The sequence below is a fragment of the Parus major genome, chromosome 2 (genome assembly GCF_001522545.3).
Source record: "Parus major isolate Abel chromosome 2, Parus_major1.1, whole genome shotgun sequence".
In the NCBI taxonomy this organism is placed as follows: Eukaryota; Metazoa; Chordata; class Aves; order Passeriformes; family Paridae; genus Parus; species Parus major.
In genome coordinates this window covers 149,376,249-149,390,469 of record NC_031769.1, presented here as the reverse complement: position 1 = coordinate 149,390,469, position 14,221 = coordinate 149,376,249, and the positions used below count along the sequence as shown (strand labels likewise).

The 14,221-nt window shown below is 47.8% G+C and overlaps 1 protein-coding gene and 1 long non-coding RNA gene across 4 annotated transcripts in view; both read left to right on the top strand.

Moving 5' to 3' along the window:
- Nucleotides 1-1,217, top strand: LOC117245508. Its single transcript, XR_004500238.1, has 4 exons — nt 1-67; nt 613-710; nt 940-1,027; nt 1,147-1,217. It is a non-coding gene; the product is annotated as an uncharacterized LOC117245508 (long non-coding RNA).
- A 6,225-nt stretch (nt 1,218-7,442) lies between these two features.
- The window catches only part of TOP1MT (DNA topoisomerase I mitochondrial), a 28,488-nt gene continuing 21,709 nt past the window's right edge, over nt 7,443-14,221 (top strand). Inside the window, exons 1-9 of one of the 3 annotated variants that reach the window (XM_015620088.3) lie at nt 7,446-7,556; nt 7,687-7,742; nt 8,801-8,916; nt 10,140-10,261; nt 10,768-10,890; nt 11,218-11,405; nt 12,154-12,298; nt 13,051-13,194; nt 13,682-13,867. In XM_015620088.3, coding sequence (XP_015475574.1) covers nt 8,838-8,916; nt 10,140-10,261; nt 10,768-10,890; nt 11,218-11,405; nt 12,154-12,298; nt 13,051-13,194; nt 13,682-13,867 — 987 coding nt within the window. In that variant the 5' untranslated portion in view covers nt 7,446-7,556; nt 7,687-7,742; nt 8,801-8,837. Of the gene's footprint in view, nt 7,635-7,686; nt 7,743-8,800; nt 8,917-10,139; nt 10,262-10,767; nt 10,891-11,217; nt 11,406-12,153; nt 12,299-13,050; nt 13,195-13,681; nt 13,868-14,221 lie in introns of all 3 variants that reach the window. The other 2 variants (XM_015620085.3, XM_033512483.1) reach the window with 2 other exon arrangements.

Here is a 14,221-nt window from a genome sequence, read left to right as displayed (position 1 = left end):
GGGAATGTTCTCCTGTACCAACTGAGCTTCATCCCAACTGCAAATGCGCTTGGCACAGCAAAGCCTGGTAAAATAGGGAGTTTTTCCAAGTGTTTTCTACTCCTAGAAAAGTTTTCAGGATGTTTCATATTGGTTTTTATTTACCTCCTTGAGGAAATCCTAGGAGTTTTTTTCCTCATTGTGGAGATTTTTCATGGATGTGGACCAGGAATATGACCTTTATTCCTTGCATCCTTTTGAGTTTCTAGGGAAAACAGGGATTTGTGAGAGTCTGGCTGTTCCATGAGGAGAGGGGGGAGGTATCTCAATTTACCCTGCTTTTCTGCTGTGCTTAATTATTATTATTAATTGTCATGGTGGAAGCTCTCTGGTGAATTCCTGAACAGTTTTAGGGAATTTCCTCTTTTTTCCTTTTATTGTCTTTTACTTTCCACCTCCAACAGAATTTCAGGGACTGAGCTAAAGGATTTTCCTTCTTTTTTTCAACATGGGTCCTCATCAAAGATGAGCTTGACTCTGTGGGATCCAGACTTTGGGATTGAGCTGTTGGGGTTTCCTTGGAGAGCAGAACTGGGGTGGCACCAACCCTGTGCTGTTTCCATCTCATTCCAGTGACTGACCTTGGATTCTCTGCCTCAGCACGCCCAGGAAATTGTGGATGACAGAGCTATGGGGGTGTCAAAAGACAATGGGGTGAAGAAAAGTAGCAGGTGGGTACCATGGAGCATGGCAGGGAATTTTGGGGGGCTCCAGCTTTGTTATCCCATTGGTTTTCCTGGGAATTTCAGCGCTCAAGCAGAGAAATTCCTCCAGAATTCCTTTTGGGAAGCAATTTTTGGTGCTGCTGGATACAAGGATGAGGAAGTATGGCATTGTGCCATGGTTTATTGACACCACTAAGGGGTTGGTTTCAGTGGGATCAATTCTTCCTTATCCCAGGAAGCGAAAGTATGAGTTGGAAAAGGGGCAGGACGAGCCAAAGGCGCTCCCGGTGAAGAAGAAGAAGGAGCTGGAATGTAGAGTGAAGGTACCAACCCCACCTCTGTGCCTTGGGGTGACCCTTGTAATTATCCCAAAAATTCTGTGGGACTCAAACCCATGGTATGAACTTCCCTCTCCTTTATCCTGCTCTGTCCCGGTGCGAAGCCTTCCACGGGAAAAGGGAAGAAGAAGAAACCACCAAAAGTCACGGAAAAGCCACTGCAGGAGAACATCATCAGCAGGTCAATCCTTGGGTTGGGATGGAGATGGGATCTGCAGGGCTGGGCTTTTCCATCTGGGTTATCCCATGGGAATGCCACGTACAGCTCTGCTTCCCTTGTGTTGCTTTGGTTATCAAAAGGAGTTTTTAATAGGGGAAAAATAAAGGATATGGAGTGATGGGAAAAGGGGAATCACCTTAAGCTGAAGGATGGAAGGTTTGGATATTGGGAAGGAGTTCTTCCCTGGGAGGGTGGTGAGCCCCTGGCAGGGGCTTCCCAAAGAAGCTGTGGCTGCCCCATCCCTGGAAATGTCCAAGGCCAGGCTGAATGGAGTGTGGAAAAACTTGGAATAGTGGAAGCTGTCCCTGCCCGTGGAAACAGCTTGGAAAAACACGGTTTTCCAACCCAAGCCATTCCATGACCCTAAAATATGTGTGTCCCCTTTCTGGCTGAGAAGCTCCCTGAAGCAGGAGGCTGCAGATGGGAAATGCCTTGGCTCGAGCCTCTGGAACGGGATCCAAGCCGAGGAGGGAGCTGCATCCGGGTTGGTACGTGGTGGTCGCTCTTCTGAAGGACCGGGGAGCATTCCTGTGGTTTGTTCCCAAGGGAGCTGGGAGGGTGCTGCCCTGTGGTTTGCTGCCAGCCCCTGGAAGGAGCTTCTGAGCATCTGGAATTAAATTAAGGAATGAATTTCCTGGTTTGGGGGTTGGATACGTCACATTTTGGTGCTGGCCCAAACTGGCGCCAGTGGGGAGCACCAGGATATGGGTGACTCTCATTTCCTAAGCAGGGGGTTGGGAATTTGGGAATTCCTTCCTCAGGAATTTGGTTTTCACTGCTTTCCCTGTTCATGCTCCCCTGGAAGTGTCCAAGGCCAGGTTGGATGGGGCTTGGAACAACCTGGGATAGTGGAAGGTGGGGGTGAAGTGAGATAATCCTTAAGATCCTTTCCAACCCAAACCATTCCATGATCCTTGGCTGGTCCTGGAGCGCACAAATCCCAGCAAATTCCCACTATATTTTGCATTTCCTGTGTTAATTTGTCCTCTTGGTGTGTAAATCCAGCAGAGATGCTTTTCCTTTTCCCCCTCTTTTCATCTCTCTCACAAACAGGATCCCAAGTGTCCCCAAACTTCCCTGGCTGGATCAAATTCAAGGAGCAGCCTCGAAACCCCCCAAGGGTGTGGTCCTGGCATTCCCAGTTTAACCATCAGGCATTTGCAGGCAGCAGGAATGACTTTGGAAGGCCATGGCTCTTCCTGAATTTCCCAACTTCAGAATTTCAGGGTTTCTGAAGGATTGTGAATCCAAGAGCAGGCGTGTTCCCAGGGAATGAAAGTTTATGTGGACATAACCAACCTGTAATTAACTCAGAGTTTTATTTTCCCCTTAATGAGTTCACCCAGCAGCTTTCAGGAAAAAATCCCTGTGTGGTTTTGGCTTCCCTTGAAAGCCTTGGGAAGAGAAACTTGGGGAAGTCAGGATTTAGAGTGAGAATCTCCATGCTTGGCAAGCTCTGGATGAGGCTAGGATGAGTTTTGGGATGCCTTGTGCGGTCGGGAGCAGGAGAAGATGGTTCCAGCTTGGAAAACAAGTGGAAAAACAGTGGAATGGGATTTCTGATGGCCTCCAAGGGATGGAATTTGGAGCTCCATGTCCTCTCTGAGCTTGGTTTCTTTTAGGTTCCCATTTTCCTTATATTTTGAGGGATTTTTCTCCATTCTCTGGGATTTCTGGTGGCCTCCATAGGTCAGATTTTAGGGATCTCCTTGTATCTCCTCTGAGCTCATTTTCTTTTAGCTTGTATCCCCATTTTCCAAATATTTTGATATTTTTTTCATTCTCCAGGATTTTAAGTGGCCTCTAAGAGTCAGATTTTAAGGATCTGTTTGTTTCCCCTCCAAGCTCATTTTCTTTTAGATCCTATCCCCATGATCCATATTTTTTTCTGCTTCCTTCTCATCCTTGTATTTCCCACCTTATGGCTTTGCTCCCCACCTCTCTTTCCCTCTTGCCATCTGCTGCAAGGGTGATTTCATCTTCCAAGCACCTGGAATTTGATCCATCTTTATTTTGGAGCCCTCCCATCCCGTCTGTTCCCTGGATTGCTCTCCCAGCAGCGCTTCCAATGAGCAGGTGGTTGAGGAGGGCTGGGAGTTTTCCTATATTTATCCATAGAATTCCTTTGTTGTGCTGTTGGAAGGAAACCAGGGATTTCCTAATCCCATAAAACTCCAGAACTTGGGAAAACCTGGTGTTTTGGGTTCCTGGATTCCAGCCACGGGGGCTGAGGGAGGGAAAGGTGCTGCTTTGGGATACCTGTGCCAGGGAACTTTTCCCAAATCCTTGATACTTTCCAGGAGGACACCAAAGCAAACCCCCCTCAAGGGCCACCAGTGGGGCTGGAAGACTCTTCCAGGTGAGTTGGGTCATTTTTTGGATTATTTTTCTTTCAGGGAACTAGAATTTTGTCCTTTTTCTTCTCCCTTTGGAGCTGCACAATCCTGTTTTTTCCCTCCTGGGTTGTTGGTGCCTTCCCAGAGCAGCTTCTCCAAATCTTGGTGTTTTCAATGACTTCAAAGCTTTCCAAAAAACATCCCAAGTAGAATTTCACTCTCCATCCTGGGATTTGAGGGTGGAAAGGGAAGTTCCAGCCCCATCCACCCTCCCCAGTCAGCAGGTTGTGATTGCTCAGGTGCACATTCCTACATAAATTTGGGAAAGTCCTGGTGGGAACAACCACCCTCCCAAATCCTGGGAAAAGGCTGTTATTTCCCTCTAGATCCTGGCCAAGATAGGAAGCAGAATTCCTAAAGCTGGTTAATCCTCTCTGCCTCTTAAAAATTCCCAGTGAGAGGCCTCTAATAAAACCTTTGGAGGAAGGAGCTGATCCCAAAATTTTGCCTTCTGACTCATGGATCTGCTCCCTGCCAATGGGACTGGGGGGCTGAGCGTGTTTTGCAGGATGATTTTCGCTAAGGAATTTAATGAGGATTGAGTAACCTGTGTTCCGGTGTGGAAAAAGCATCTGGCTCCTGAGGTTTGTTTTTTTTTTTTTGGGAACTTGTTTCCATCCCCACACAGCTCCAAGGCTTTCCTTGCTTTGATGTCCCACAGCCTGGTTATTAATTGTCTGCCTAGATTAATTTATAGAGAGGGGACAAAATTCACACTTCCTGTTGTAGAAATTTCGGCATATTTTGGCTAAAAACAGGAATTCTCTCTTTGGAAGTCCAGGAAGAATGATCATTATCCTGCTTGGGAGAAGGAAACTGGATTTTGAACTATTTTTTTTTTTTTTTTGGGAAGGATCAGGGCAGCTGGCTGTGCTTCCAAAGGGTTCCTGCTGGAGGAGCTGGGAAAAGCAGGGAATGGATCTGATCCGTGGCTTCAGTTTAAAATCCTAGTTTCCTCTAGGACAGACCAGAGGATTTGGTTGGGAGGTGACAAAGATCCAGAAGGAAAAGCCCCAGGTTTCCCTGTGGGAAAGGGACACCATCACCTCAACATTAAACTCACAGAATTCTTAAGATTGGAAAAATATCCAATGTCACCTCTAAACCAGGTCCCAGAGCGCCACAGGTTTGTGGAACACTCCCAGGGATTCCTGGGCAGCTTCTTCCAGTGCTGGACCACCCTTTCTGTGGGGCCTTTTTTCCTCATACCCCACCAAAATCCACCCTTTAGGCTCAGCCTAAGGAGACATAAGCTTGGTTTAGGCTGTGCTGCTCTTTCCTCATTCTTATTTTGCTTGACATTTCTGGAATATGAACAACTTGAAGACTCACCTCTCCCTGCCTGCCTTGGAGAAGCCTCGGGGGAAATTATAGGGGCAGGCTGGTGCTTTATAATGGCTGAAAATCCCACAGAATTCCCAAAGATTCACCTGAGCTCTGTGCTGAGCAGGGGAACACACTCCTGGATTCCTCACCCATGTGGATGGTGGAGATCATGGATCTGGACACTCCTTTTCCTGTTGTATTAATGAGGTTCTTTCCCTCCCCATTCCCCATTGGAATCATCCCCACATTCCCAGGAGTTGTGTCCCATCTGCCTCCTTTTCCTGTGTGTCCATGACTGACCTGATCCCTTCCTTTGTGCTGTTGGTGCTGCCGAACCTTTTCTCCTGGGTTTCTCTGGGAATATTTCCTTAGGACCTCCCCTGTTTTGTGTGGAGACCTTGTGGTTCTGCGCCTTTGAGCTCCCTCATCCCATAAAATCCAGCTTGGATTCATTGGGTTCATTCCCTGCTGCCTCGGGGCGTCTCCATCTGCGGTGCTGCCGTGGTTGGAGGGAAACGAGGGAGCAATTCCCTAATTTGGGATGGAAGAAGGGAATTCTGGTGGTGAGAACTGGCTGTGATGTCGTTGTAGATCCCAGGACAAATCCCAGAGAGCAGGACCTGCAGTGGGAGAGCAGCTCTTGGAGACCCAGAATGGAATCGGGGTAGGGAAACTGGGGGGAAATCCCAGACCTAATCCTGCATCTCCTCCTCCTTCACTTGGGATTTGGGACAACCCCTGTCCTTTCCCAACATCTCTTCCCTTATTCCTGCTTTCCCACAGCTCCCAAGTGGAAGTGTTGCTGGTGGGGTTGCATCCCCCTCTGGAGATCCTTTGGAGAGGGATGTGGAGCTCACAGCTGTGAGGGAGACGGGGGAGAAGGAGCTGGATCCCCCTACCCCACAGCAGGAAGAGGATTCCCAAGCCCCTGAACAAAAAGGAGGGAAGAAACAGGAGGAAAACAAGCAGGAAAAGGGATTGAAGAGGAAAAGAGGGAAGAAACAGGAGGAAAACAAGCAGGAAAAGGGATTGAAGAGGAAAATAGGGAAGAAACAGGAGGAAAACAAGCAGGAAAAGGGATCAAAGAGGAAAATAGGGAAGAAACAGGAGGAAAACAAGCAGGAAAAGGGATCAAAGAGGAAAATAGGGAAGAAACAGGAGGAAAACAAGCAGGAAAAGGGATTGAAGAAGAAAAGAAGGAAGAAACAGGAGGAAAACAAGCAGGAAAAGGGATTGAAGAGGAAAAGGGGGAGGAAGGATGAATTTGAGGATTTGATGGATGGCACTGAGGGGGATGAGGGCAGGAATTGGGAAGGGGGACAGGGAAGAGCCAAAAGACAGAGACGCAGCAGCAGCCAGGGATGGGATGATGGGGAAAAAAAGCAGGAGACAGGGAAAGCAAATAAGCCCAGGAAAAGGAAAGTGAAGGGGATGGAAAAGGTGGGAAAGAGGAAAATAAAGAAGGAAAAATTGCTGGAAGAGGAGCAAGAGATGGAGAAAAATGAGGAGGGAGAGGAAGGAGTGGGAGGTGAAGAGGAGAAGAGGGTGGGAAAGGGAAGTGGAGATGGAAAAGGAATAAAGGAGGAAGAGGTGGATGGAAAAGGGGAGGAAGGATTGGGAGAGACTGGGAGTGCAGGGATGGGGCAGGAGGTGAAGGAGGAGGATGAAGGGAAGGGAGATGTTTCAGGGAAAGAGAAAAAAAGGAAAAACAAGAAGAAAAAGCCAAAGGGGGAGACAAAAGAGACAAAGAGTGAAGAGGAGGAAACCCCCGGGAAAACTGGGAAAGAGAAATCTAAGGAAGGAGAAGAAAAAGAAGAAAAAAAAGAACAAAAGAACCTAAAAAAGACTAAAAAACAGAAAGAAGAAGAAAAAGAGGCGGAAAACAAATGGAAATGGTAAATTCCAGCATGTCTTTGGCAGGTCTAACCCTGGAACTGGGATTTTAATTATATTTTGTGGGGCAAAATGGTGAAAATTCCCGCTTTTTGGCTATTTTCCTGTATTTCCTTGAGCCTTGAACTCAGCACTCTTGGAAATGGGTGAGAGATAAGGGAAGGTCCTGAATGCACAGCAGAATTTGTATAATTATTATTTTTATATTTATTTCTAATATTTATTTCTTCTCCAATGATTTTCCTGGTGCCTGTCCTGGGAAAGGAGAAGCTCATAATTATTGGAAGGAAATAATAATAGTAATAATAATAACAATAATAATAGTAATAATAATAATTCCAAGACAGCAGCACCTGCACCAGGGAATTGTACAGGGGCTGAATTCCTTCCCCACTTCCTTCTCCAGCAGATTTGGGATGATCCAGGCAGGTATTTTATAGGAAAAGATGTGGAATAATGTGGCTGCTGGATTATTTTCTGGCAGTGCGATTTTAACCACTTGGTGTCACTCTCTCCCAGATGTCCCCAAGGTCCGGGACAGGGCGGGAGGATTTTTGGGATGCTTTTTGGGACCCTGTAGCAAAGCCTGATCTGGGAGGAGCCATTATCCCAGACAGGGATATCTATGGATACCCGGAGCTCTGAGGTGACCCTTGAAGGATCCAGGGTGACGTGAAAAGTAGGATTTTATATATTTTTTCCCCTAATCAATGCTTTGTCTGGAATGGCTGGATCCCGGCACGGAGGAGAGAGGCTGGTACGTAGGAATTCTATCCCAAAAAAACATCCACGACTACATTTCCCATCAGGAAATTCCCGTGTGTCGCCGTCCTTTGCCTCTGGCTGGGCTCGGGGGGCTCTGAAGGTGAGTGCGGGGGATCCTCTGCAGGGATTTGGGATGCCAGAATTTCGGGAAGAGAGACGATCACAAAATGATCCTGGCGATGCCGTTCTCCGATGCTTTCAGCCCAAATTCCTGGACTGTGTTGGTTTTCCTCGACTGTTTAATTTCCTCTATTTTTTATAGCAAAACGCACTTTTGGATACCGTGGATTTATAACGCTCTGCTTCCCATGGGGAGGGGAAAAAAAATCACAAATAACTTCCGGGGCACCGCTGAGCGAGAAAGAGGAATTTTGCTTTCTCCGTATGGAATCTTGCTGTGTTTTCCCAGAAATCTATGGCTTTAATTTTATTTTTTTTTAATTTTATTTTTTTTTAATTTTTTCCTGGAGATGCTGGGATTAAGGGGCCAGTGCCAGCCTGGCTGGTCCTGTCACCAGCGCTTTTCCTCTGACCCTAACCTGTGGTTTTATCCCTCTTTTTAGAGTCCTGCTTTTCCGGTTGGACTTCTTGGACATTATTTTTCTAATTTTAAAATTGAATTCTATTGGAATTTTTATTGCTGATGGTTTTTTTTGTTTGTTTTTTGTTTTGGTGGGTTTTTTTTTTAAAATCCTCACAAAACTTGTAGTGGCTTTAAAATCCCATTTGCTCCGGCAGGGGGAAGATTCCTTAGGATCTTATTTGCATTAAAATCAAAGTTATAAATATTTATGAGTCCCAGGTTTCCCAGAGAAGCCCTGGCTGCCCCATCCCTGGGAATATTCCTTGGATTGGATGGGAGCAACCTGGGTTAGTGGAAGGCATCCCTGCCCATGGAAAGAGGTTGGAAGGAGGTGGCTTTTAGGATCTCTTCACTCTCCCCCTGAGTTCTTCCATGTCACCACACCTCGATTTCATGGATTCCATTCCAGTTTTCCTTGCTTTAAAGAACAGGGAAACTGAGGCAGCAGCAGAAAAAATGGGATTTCACATGGATTTGGGGCCAGCTGTCATTGCTCTGAGCATTTCCCCAGCGTGACCTTGGGGGGAGATGCCAGATTTGGGATATTCTTATGGATTCCTGTGTGTCTATTCCAGGTGGGAAGAGGAGAAGAAGGAAGATGGAGTCAAATGGATGCAGCTGGAGCACCGGGGGCCCTACTTTGTGCCCCTCTACGAGCCCCTGCCCGAGGATGTGCAGTTTTATTATGATGGTGCGGCTGCGATGGGATCTGGGGCTTGGGGTGGTGCCCTCTCCTTGGGGAAGATGAATATCCCATTGGAAAAACCATGGTTTAAAGCTGGAGGATCTTACACGTGGCTGGAATTACGGGGATTTGGGGGAGCTGATCCTAATGGCTGTTTTTGCTCACTAAGCTGCATTTTGGGTTTGAGCTTTGTCAGCTCATGCGTGTTTTCCCACAAGCTGGAAAAAACGGGATTTTACTGATCCATGGCCTCAGTGACTGACACATCCAGGGATCTGACAGGGTTGCTCCAAGATCCTGATGTCCCCAGGGTCACCTCACATCACCTTAGAGCAGCTCAGGGTGTCACTGGCAGGACAGATCCAATAGCCAAATTTTGCCTCTGTGTTTTCCTGCATTCCCACTGGGTTTCCTGCCATTCCCTGCTCTCAGTTCATCCCTGAGCTCATTTCTGAAGGATCAAAGGGAGGGGGGAAAGAAGGACATTGGGGGGTCAACCAAGGGAAGCTGGAGATGGAAAGGGATCACATTCCCTCGGTGTTCCTCAGTTCCCTGGGATTTTCCATAATTTTTTTGTAGGAAAAAGGCCACTTTTGGGACAAGAGGGTGCCTGGCAGCACCGGAGGGCACTGCTGGGACATCCATGGGGCTCTCAGGGATTTTGGCTCCGTGAGGAGAAGCCTTGACAGGCTTTAGACCTTCTCTGTGATCTTTGAGGTGTTGTGGATCTGGGCTGGTGACTTTGGGATCTTTGATGTTGACTTTTTCCCCGAAAAATGTCACCGTTCTTGGATGGAAAAGTGTTTGGTAACAACCCCAAGCAGGAAGGGCTCACGGATGAGTTGGTGTGTGGGGGTTGTCATGGGGCTGCTCCAAGGCTTCATTCCCTTCAGTCCAGAAATACCAAAAAATGGTGGTTCAAGTAGGAATCAACCATTCCCTGGACATCTGCAGAGGACTTTTTCCTGAAAAAAAAAGTTATTTCCAAGTAATTCCTAGGATGAGTCAAGATATTCCTTGGTTTTGTTATATTTCTCCAGCCAGAGCTCAGGAGGGGATGGTGGCTTTGCCTCCAAGAAGTGATCCAAGATCCTTAGAAAAATCTAAGCAATAATCCAAGATTCTGCCCAGAGAAGCTGTGGCTGCCCCACCCCTGGAAATGTTCCAGGTTGGACAGGGCTTGGAGCAAGCTGGGATAGTGGAAGGTGTCCCTGCCTCTCTTTTCCCAGGAAAACCCTTGAAGCTGAGCCTGGCCACGGAGGAAATTGCCACATTTTATGCCAAAATGTTGGATCATGAGTACACCACCAAGGAGGTCTTCCAGAACAACTTCTTCCATGACTGGAGGAAGGTACGTTCCCTGGGAGCGCTCCTTGATGTCCATCAAACCCATCAGCCCCTGGCTGTGGTGTGGGATGGAGGGAATGGGGGGATTTGTTCCTTATTTATAATTATGAGGCTCTAAATCCTGATTTATTTCCTTGTTTTTTGTGGGTTTGGGCTGGGATTTGCTTTCTGTGCTCCCTCTTAGTTTTAGTGATGGGTACAGGTGGTGGATCTTGCAAACAGCTCCAAAACCAGTTTGGGACAACAAAGGAATGACCTCTGATCCCAGAAGAACACAAAACTCTTTCTAGGGAATGTTTCCACCTCCCAGAAACATTTGGTGCTGTCCCTGCAGTTCTGTTTGGGGATTTTTTTTTCCATATTGGGTTCTTCCACCCCTGAATTGTCTTTTTTCAAAGAACTGGAATGTGGGTCTCTATTCCCTTCTCCAAGGACAGGCACAAGCAGCAGCTCCATGTGGAATTAGTTTTGCCTCCTGGCTTTTCCCAGCCCCTCTCCTCTCTTTCCCAGGAAATGACCTCAGAGGAGCAAGAGATAATCAAGGACCTGGACAAATGTGACTTCAGGGAGATCCACAAATATTTTGTGGACAAAAATGAGGCCCGGAAGGCGCTCCCCAAGGAGGAGAAGCAGGTGAGGAACTGGTTCCTGTGACATGTTTTGGGAATTTTGGCTCTTCATTGTTGTCTTTCCTGGTGTCGTGCTCTGAGCTTGGACTTCTTTAATCCAGATCTGTCTCCATGGCCATTGCCTGCCTCTTCCTGAATTTTGTCAGCAGATCCTGCACATTCCATGGCTTTGCAGGGTGCCAGTCATCCTTGGATCATGGAGTCCTTCCCTGTCCAGAGGATTGTGGACTTTGCCAAGGGAATGATGGCCTCTTAAACTTCTTGGCTGGAGTGTTAAAGATCCTTTCCAGTCCAAACCATTCTGTGTTTTTTTGTGGTGTCCTGGTTTCAGAAGCTGAAGGAGGAGGCGGATAAGATCCAGGAGGAATATGGATACTGCATCATGGATGGGCACCGGGAGAAGATTGGCAACTTCAAAACAGAACCTCCAGGGCTCTTCCGTGGCCGTGGGGAGCACCCCAAAATGGGGATGCTGAAGAAGAGGATCATGCCCGAAGATGTCATCATCAACTGCAGCAGGTGGGCTGTCCTTGAAAGCACTGAGCTCTTGGGGCTTCCTCTGCCCAGAGTTGGGGTTTTTCCATCTTCTAAAATCCCTGTTTTCCATATCCTGAGAGTCTTTTCCCCTCTGAGTTCTGTGAGCTGGTCTGGTCTTAAGCCACCCATTTGAAGACCTTGATTTAAAACATCCCCCATCAGTCCAGCAAGTTTTCCTCCTGTTCCCAGCATCCAAGTGATAAATTCCTGATTGTGGGAAGGGTCTGGAGCACCAGGAGCAGCTGAGGGAGCTGGAGGGGCTCAGCCTGGAGAAAAGGAGGCTCAGAGTGGGGGACCTTCTACAACTCCTTGACGGGAAGGTGGAGCCACATAGGGCTTGGTCTCTTCTTCCAGAAAAAAAAATTGTAGGAGAAGAGGAAATGGTCTCAAGTTGTGCCAGAGGAGCTTTAGGTTGGATATTAGGGAAAACTTTTCCACAGAAATTATTGTCAAGCACTAGAAGAGGCTGCTCAGGGCCGTGGTGGAGTCACCAGCCCTGCAGGGATGTGAAAGCTGTGTTGATGTGGCACTTGGGGACATGGTTTGGTGCTGATGGCAGTGCCAATTCATGACTGGACTCGATCTTGGAGGACTTTTCCAACTTTAATAATTCCATTTTGTGGAGTAATTCTAGGTGGATTCCATGTTTTCTCAATGTGGTGATCATCCTTGGCTCACTGAAAACTTTGTTCTTCATGGTCCAAGAGCTCTAATCCTGCTCTCTCCGCAGGGATTCCAAGATTCCCGAGCCCCCAGAAGGTCACAAGTGGAAGGAGGTGCGCTTTGACAACACGGTCACCTGGCTGGCTTCGTGGACAGAGAACATCCAGAACACTTTGAAGTACATCATGCTGAATCCCAGCTCCAAGCTGAAGGTTGGAATGGTGCCCTTGGTGAGGTGAAAAAATCTGGGAAAGACAGGATGTGGAATAGCAACAAATATTTTTGTTTTTTTTGTTTTTTTTTACTTTTAAAAGTGGATAAATTTGAGAGGGAAGGGACAGATGATTGTAAGGCATCAAACTTATCCCAAGGAAAGGGTTGCTCCTGGCAGAGTCATCCTGGGGCCACGTTGCTCGTGTGTGTCCAGGAAAGGCTGCTGGAAGCCAGTCAGGGGCTGAAAGGAGCCACAGGGGCTGAGAAGATCCACAGGGACCAGAGCTGGCTTAATTTATACCAGGAAGTGGAGGGTAGGAAGAGAAGGGATTGAACTCTGTGGGAAGAGAAAAGGGATTTGAGGCTATTTCCAAGGGCTCAAGGAAAGTGGGAATGCTGCCCAGGTGGACACAACTGAGCAAGTGCTCTGTCAGTCCACACTGGTGTCCAAGGAGCCACCTTTGGCCATGGTTTGACCACTTGGTCTTTTTCCATGCTCTGGCTGGTGGAGAACACCTTGACTTGGCTGGGATCCAGATCCAACGTGGCCAGCAGAGGGCACAGAAACCCTGGACGGGCTGGTTTTTTTCCAGTTTATTCTCTTCACAGATTTTCCCCAAGAAAACAATGGGGTTTGAGCAGGATTTAGATGCTGGAGGTGTTTCTAGAGCAGGATTTGATTGACCAGAGCAGGTAAGGGTGGAATAAAGATGGGGCATGGAACAGGAATTATCCTGGTTTCCCATTCCAGGGGGAGAAGGACTGGCAGAAATACGAGGTGGCTCGGCGCCTGAAGGATGTTGTCCACACAATCCGGGCTCAGTACAGGAGAGACTGGAAATCCAAGGAGATGAAGAAGAGGCAAAGAGCAGTGGCCCTCTACTTCATTGATAAGGTATCCACAGCCTCATCCCAGTTCCCCATCCACGTGGAAGTTGGGAATTCACTTCCCTCATCCACCCCACTGTGCAGCTTCTGGCGTTTGCTGGTTCTGTGACCCAGGGTGGCTCCATATGCAGAATCTAGGGATCATTATGGAATCCTGGAATGGTTTGGTTGGATGGGACCTTCAAGATCATCTCATTCCAACCCTCTCCCATGGGTGGGGACACCTTCCACTTGACCAGGTGGCTCCAAGCCCCATCCAGCCTGGATTCAAATATTTCCAGAGGTGTGGAAGATGAAAATAGTCTCTATTGAGGTGTCCCTGCCCACTGCAGGGGGTTGGAACCAAGTGATTTTCAAGGTCCCTTCCAAATCCTTCTATGAATCCATAGGTGGAGATGGTCCGATCTCCTCTAGTCCTGATCCACTTTAACAACCTGGGAAAGGGGGATTGGGGTGGAATGGCATGGGATGGATGACTCCTTATTTCCTTCCAGCTGGCCCTGCGAGCTGGGAACGAGAAGGAGGAAGGGGAGACGGCGGACACAGTTGGCTGCTGCTCCCTGCGTGTGGAGCACATCCAGCTGCACCCCCAACTGGATGGGCAGGAGCACGTGGTGGAGTTCGACTTCCTTGGGAAAGACTCCATCCGTTACTACAACAAAGTGTCCGTGGAAAAGCAGGTGAGTGAGGAATAAAGGAAGTGCTTGGTTATCTGGATTCCCTCGGTGTTTATCAGTCACAAATTTCTGTACAAAACCTGCTACCAAGGTGTGCTTTAACCCTGGAGAACAGAAGAAATTTTGGGATAGAACTTCCAAGGTTGTTCTACCCTATGAACCACAAGGGAGAAGTCCCACCTCTTGCTGGAGCATCCTCAATTATCTCATGAGCATCAGGACTTGAGATGTCTCCATTTATATTGAATGATTTTCCTTTGCCCATGGGAAAGAAGATCTTAATGGTCTTTGTGGAGAGACTGGAATGTTGGAGATGGGAAATGTGGGGTGGGAACACCCAGTGGCACCTTGAAATTG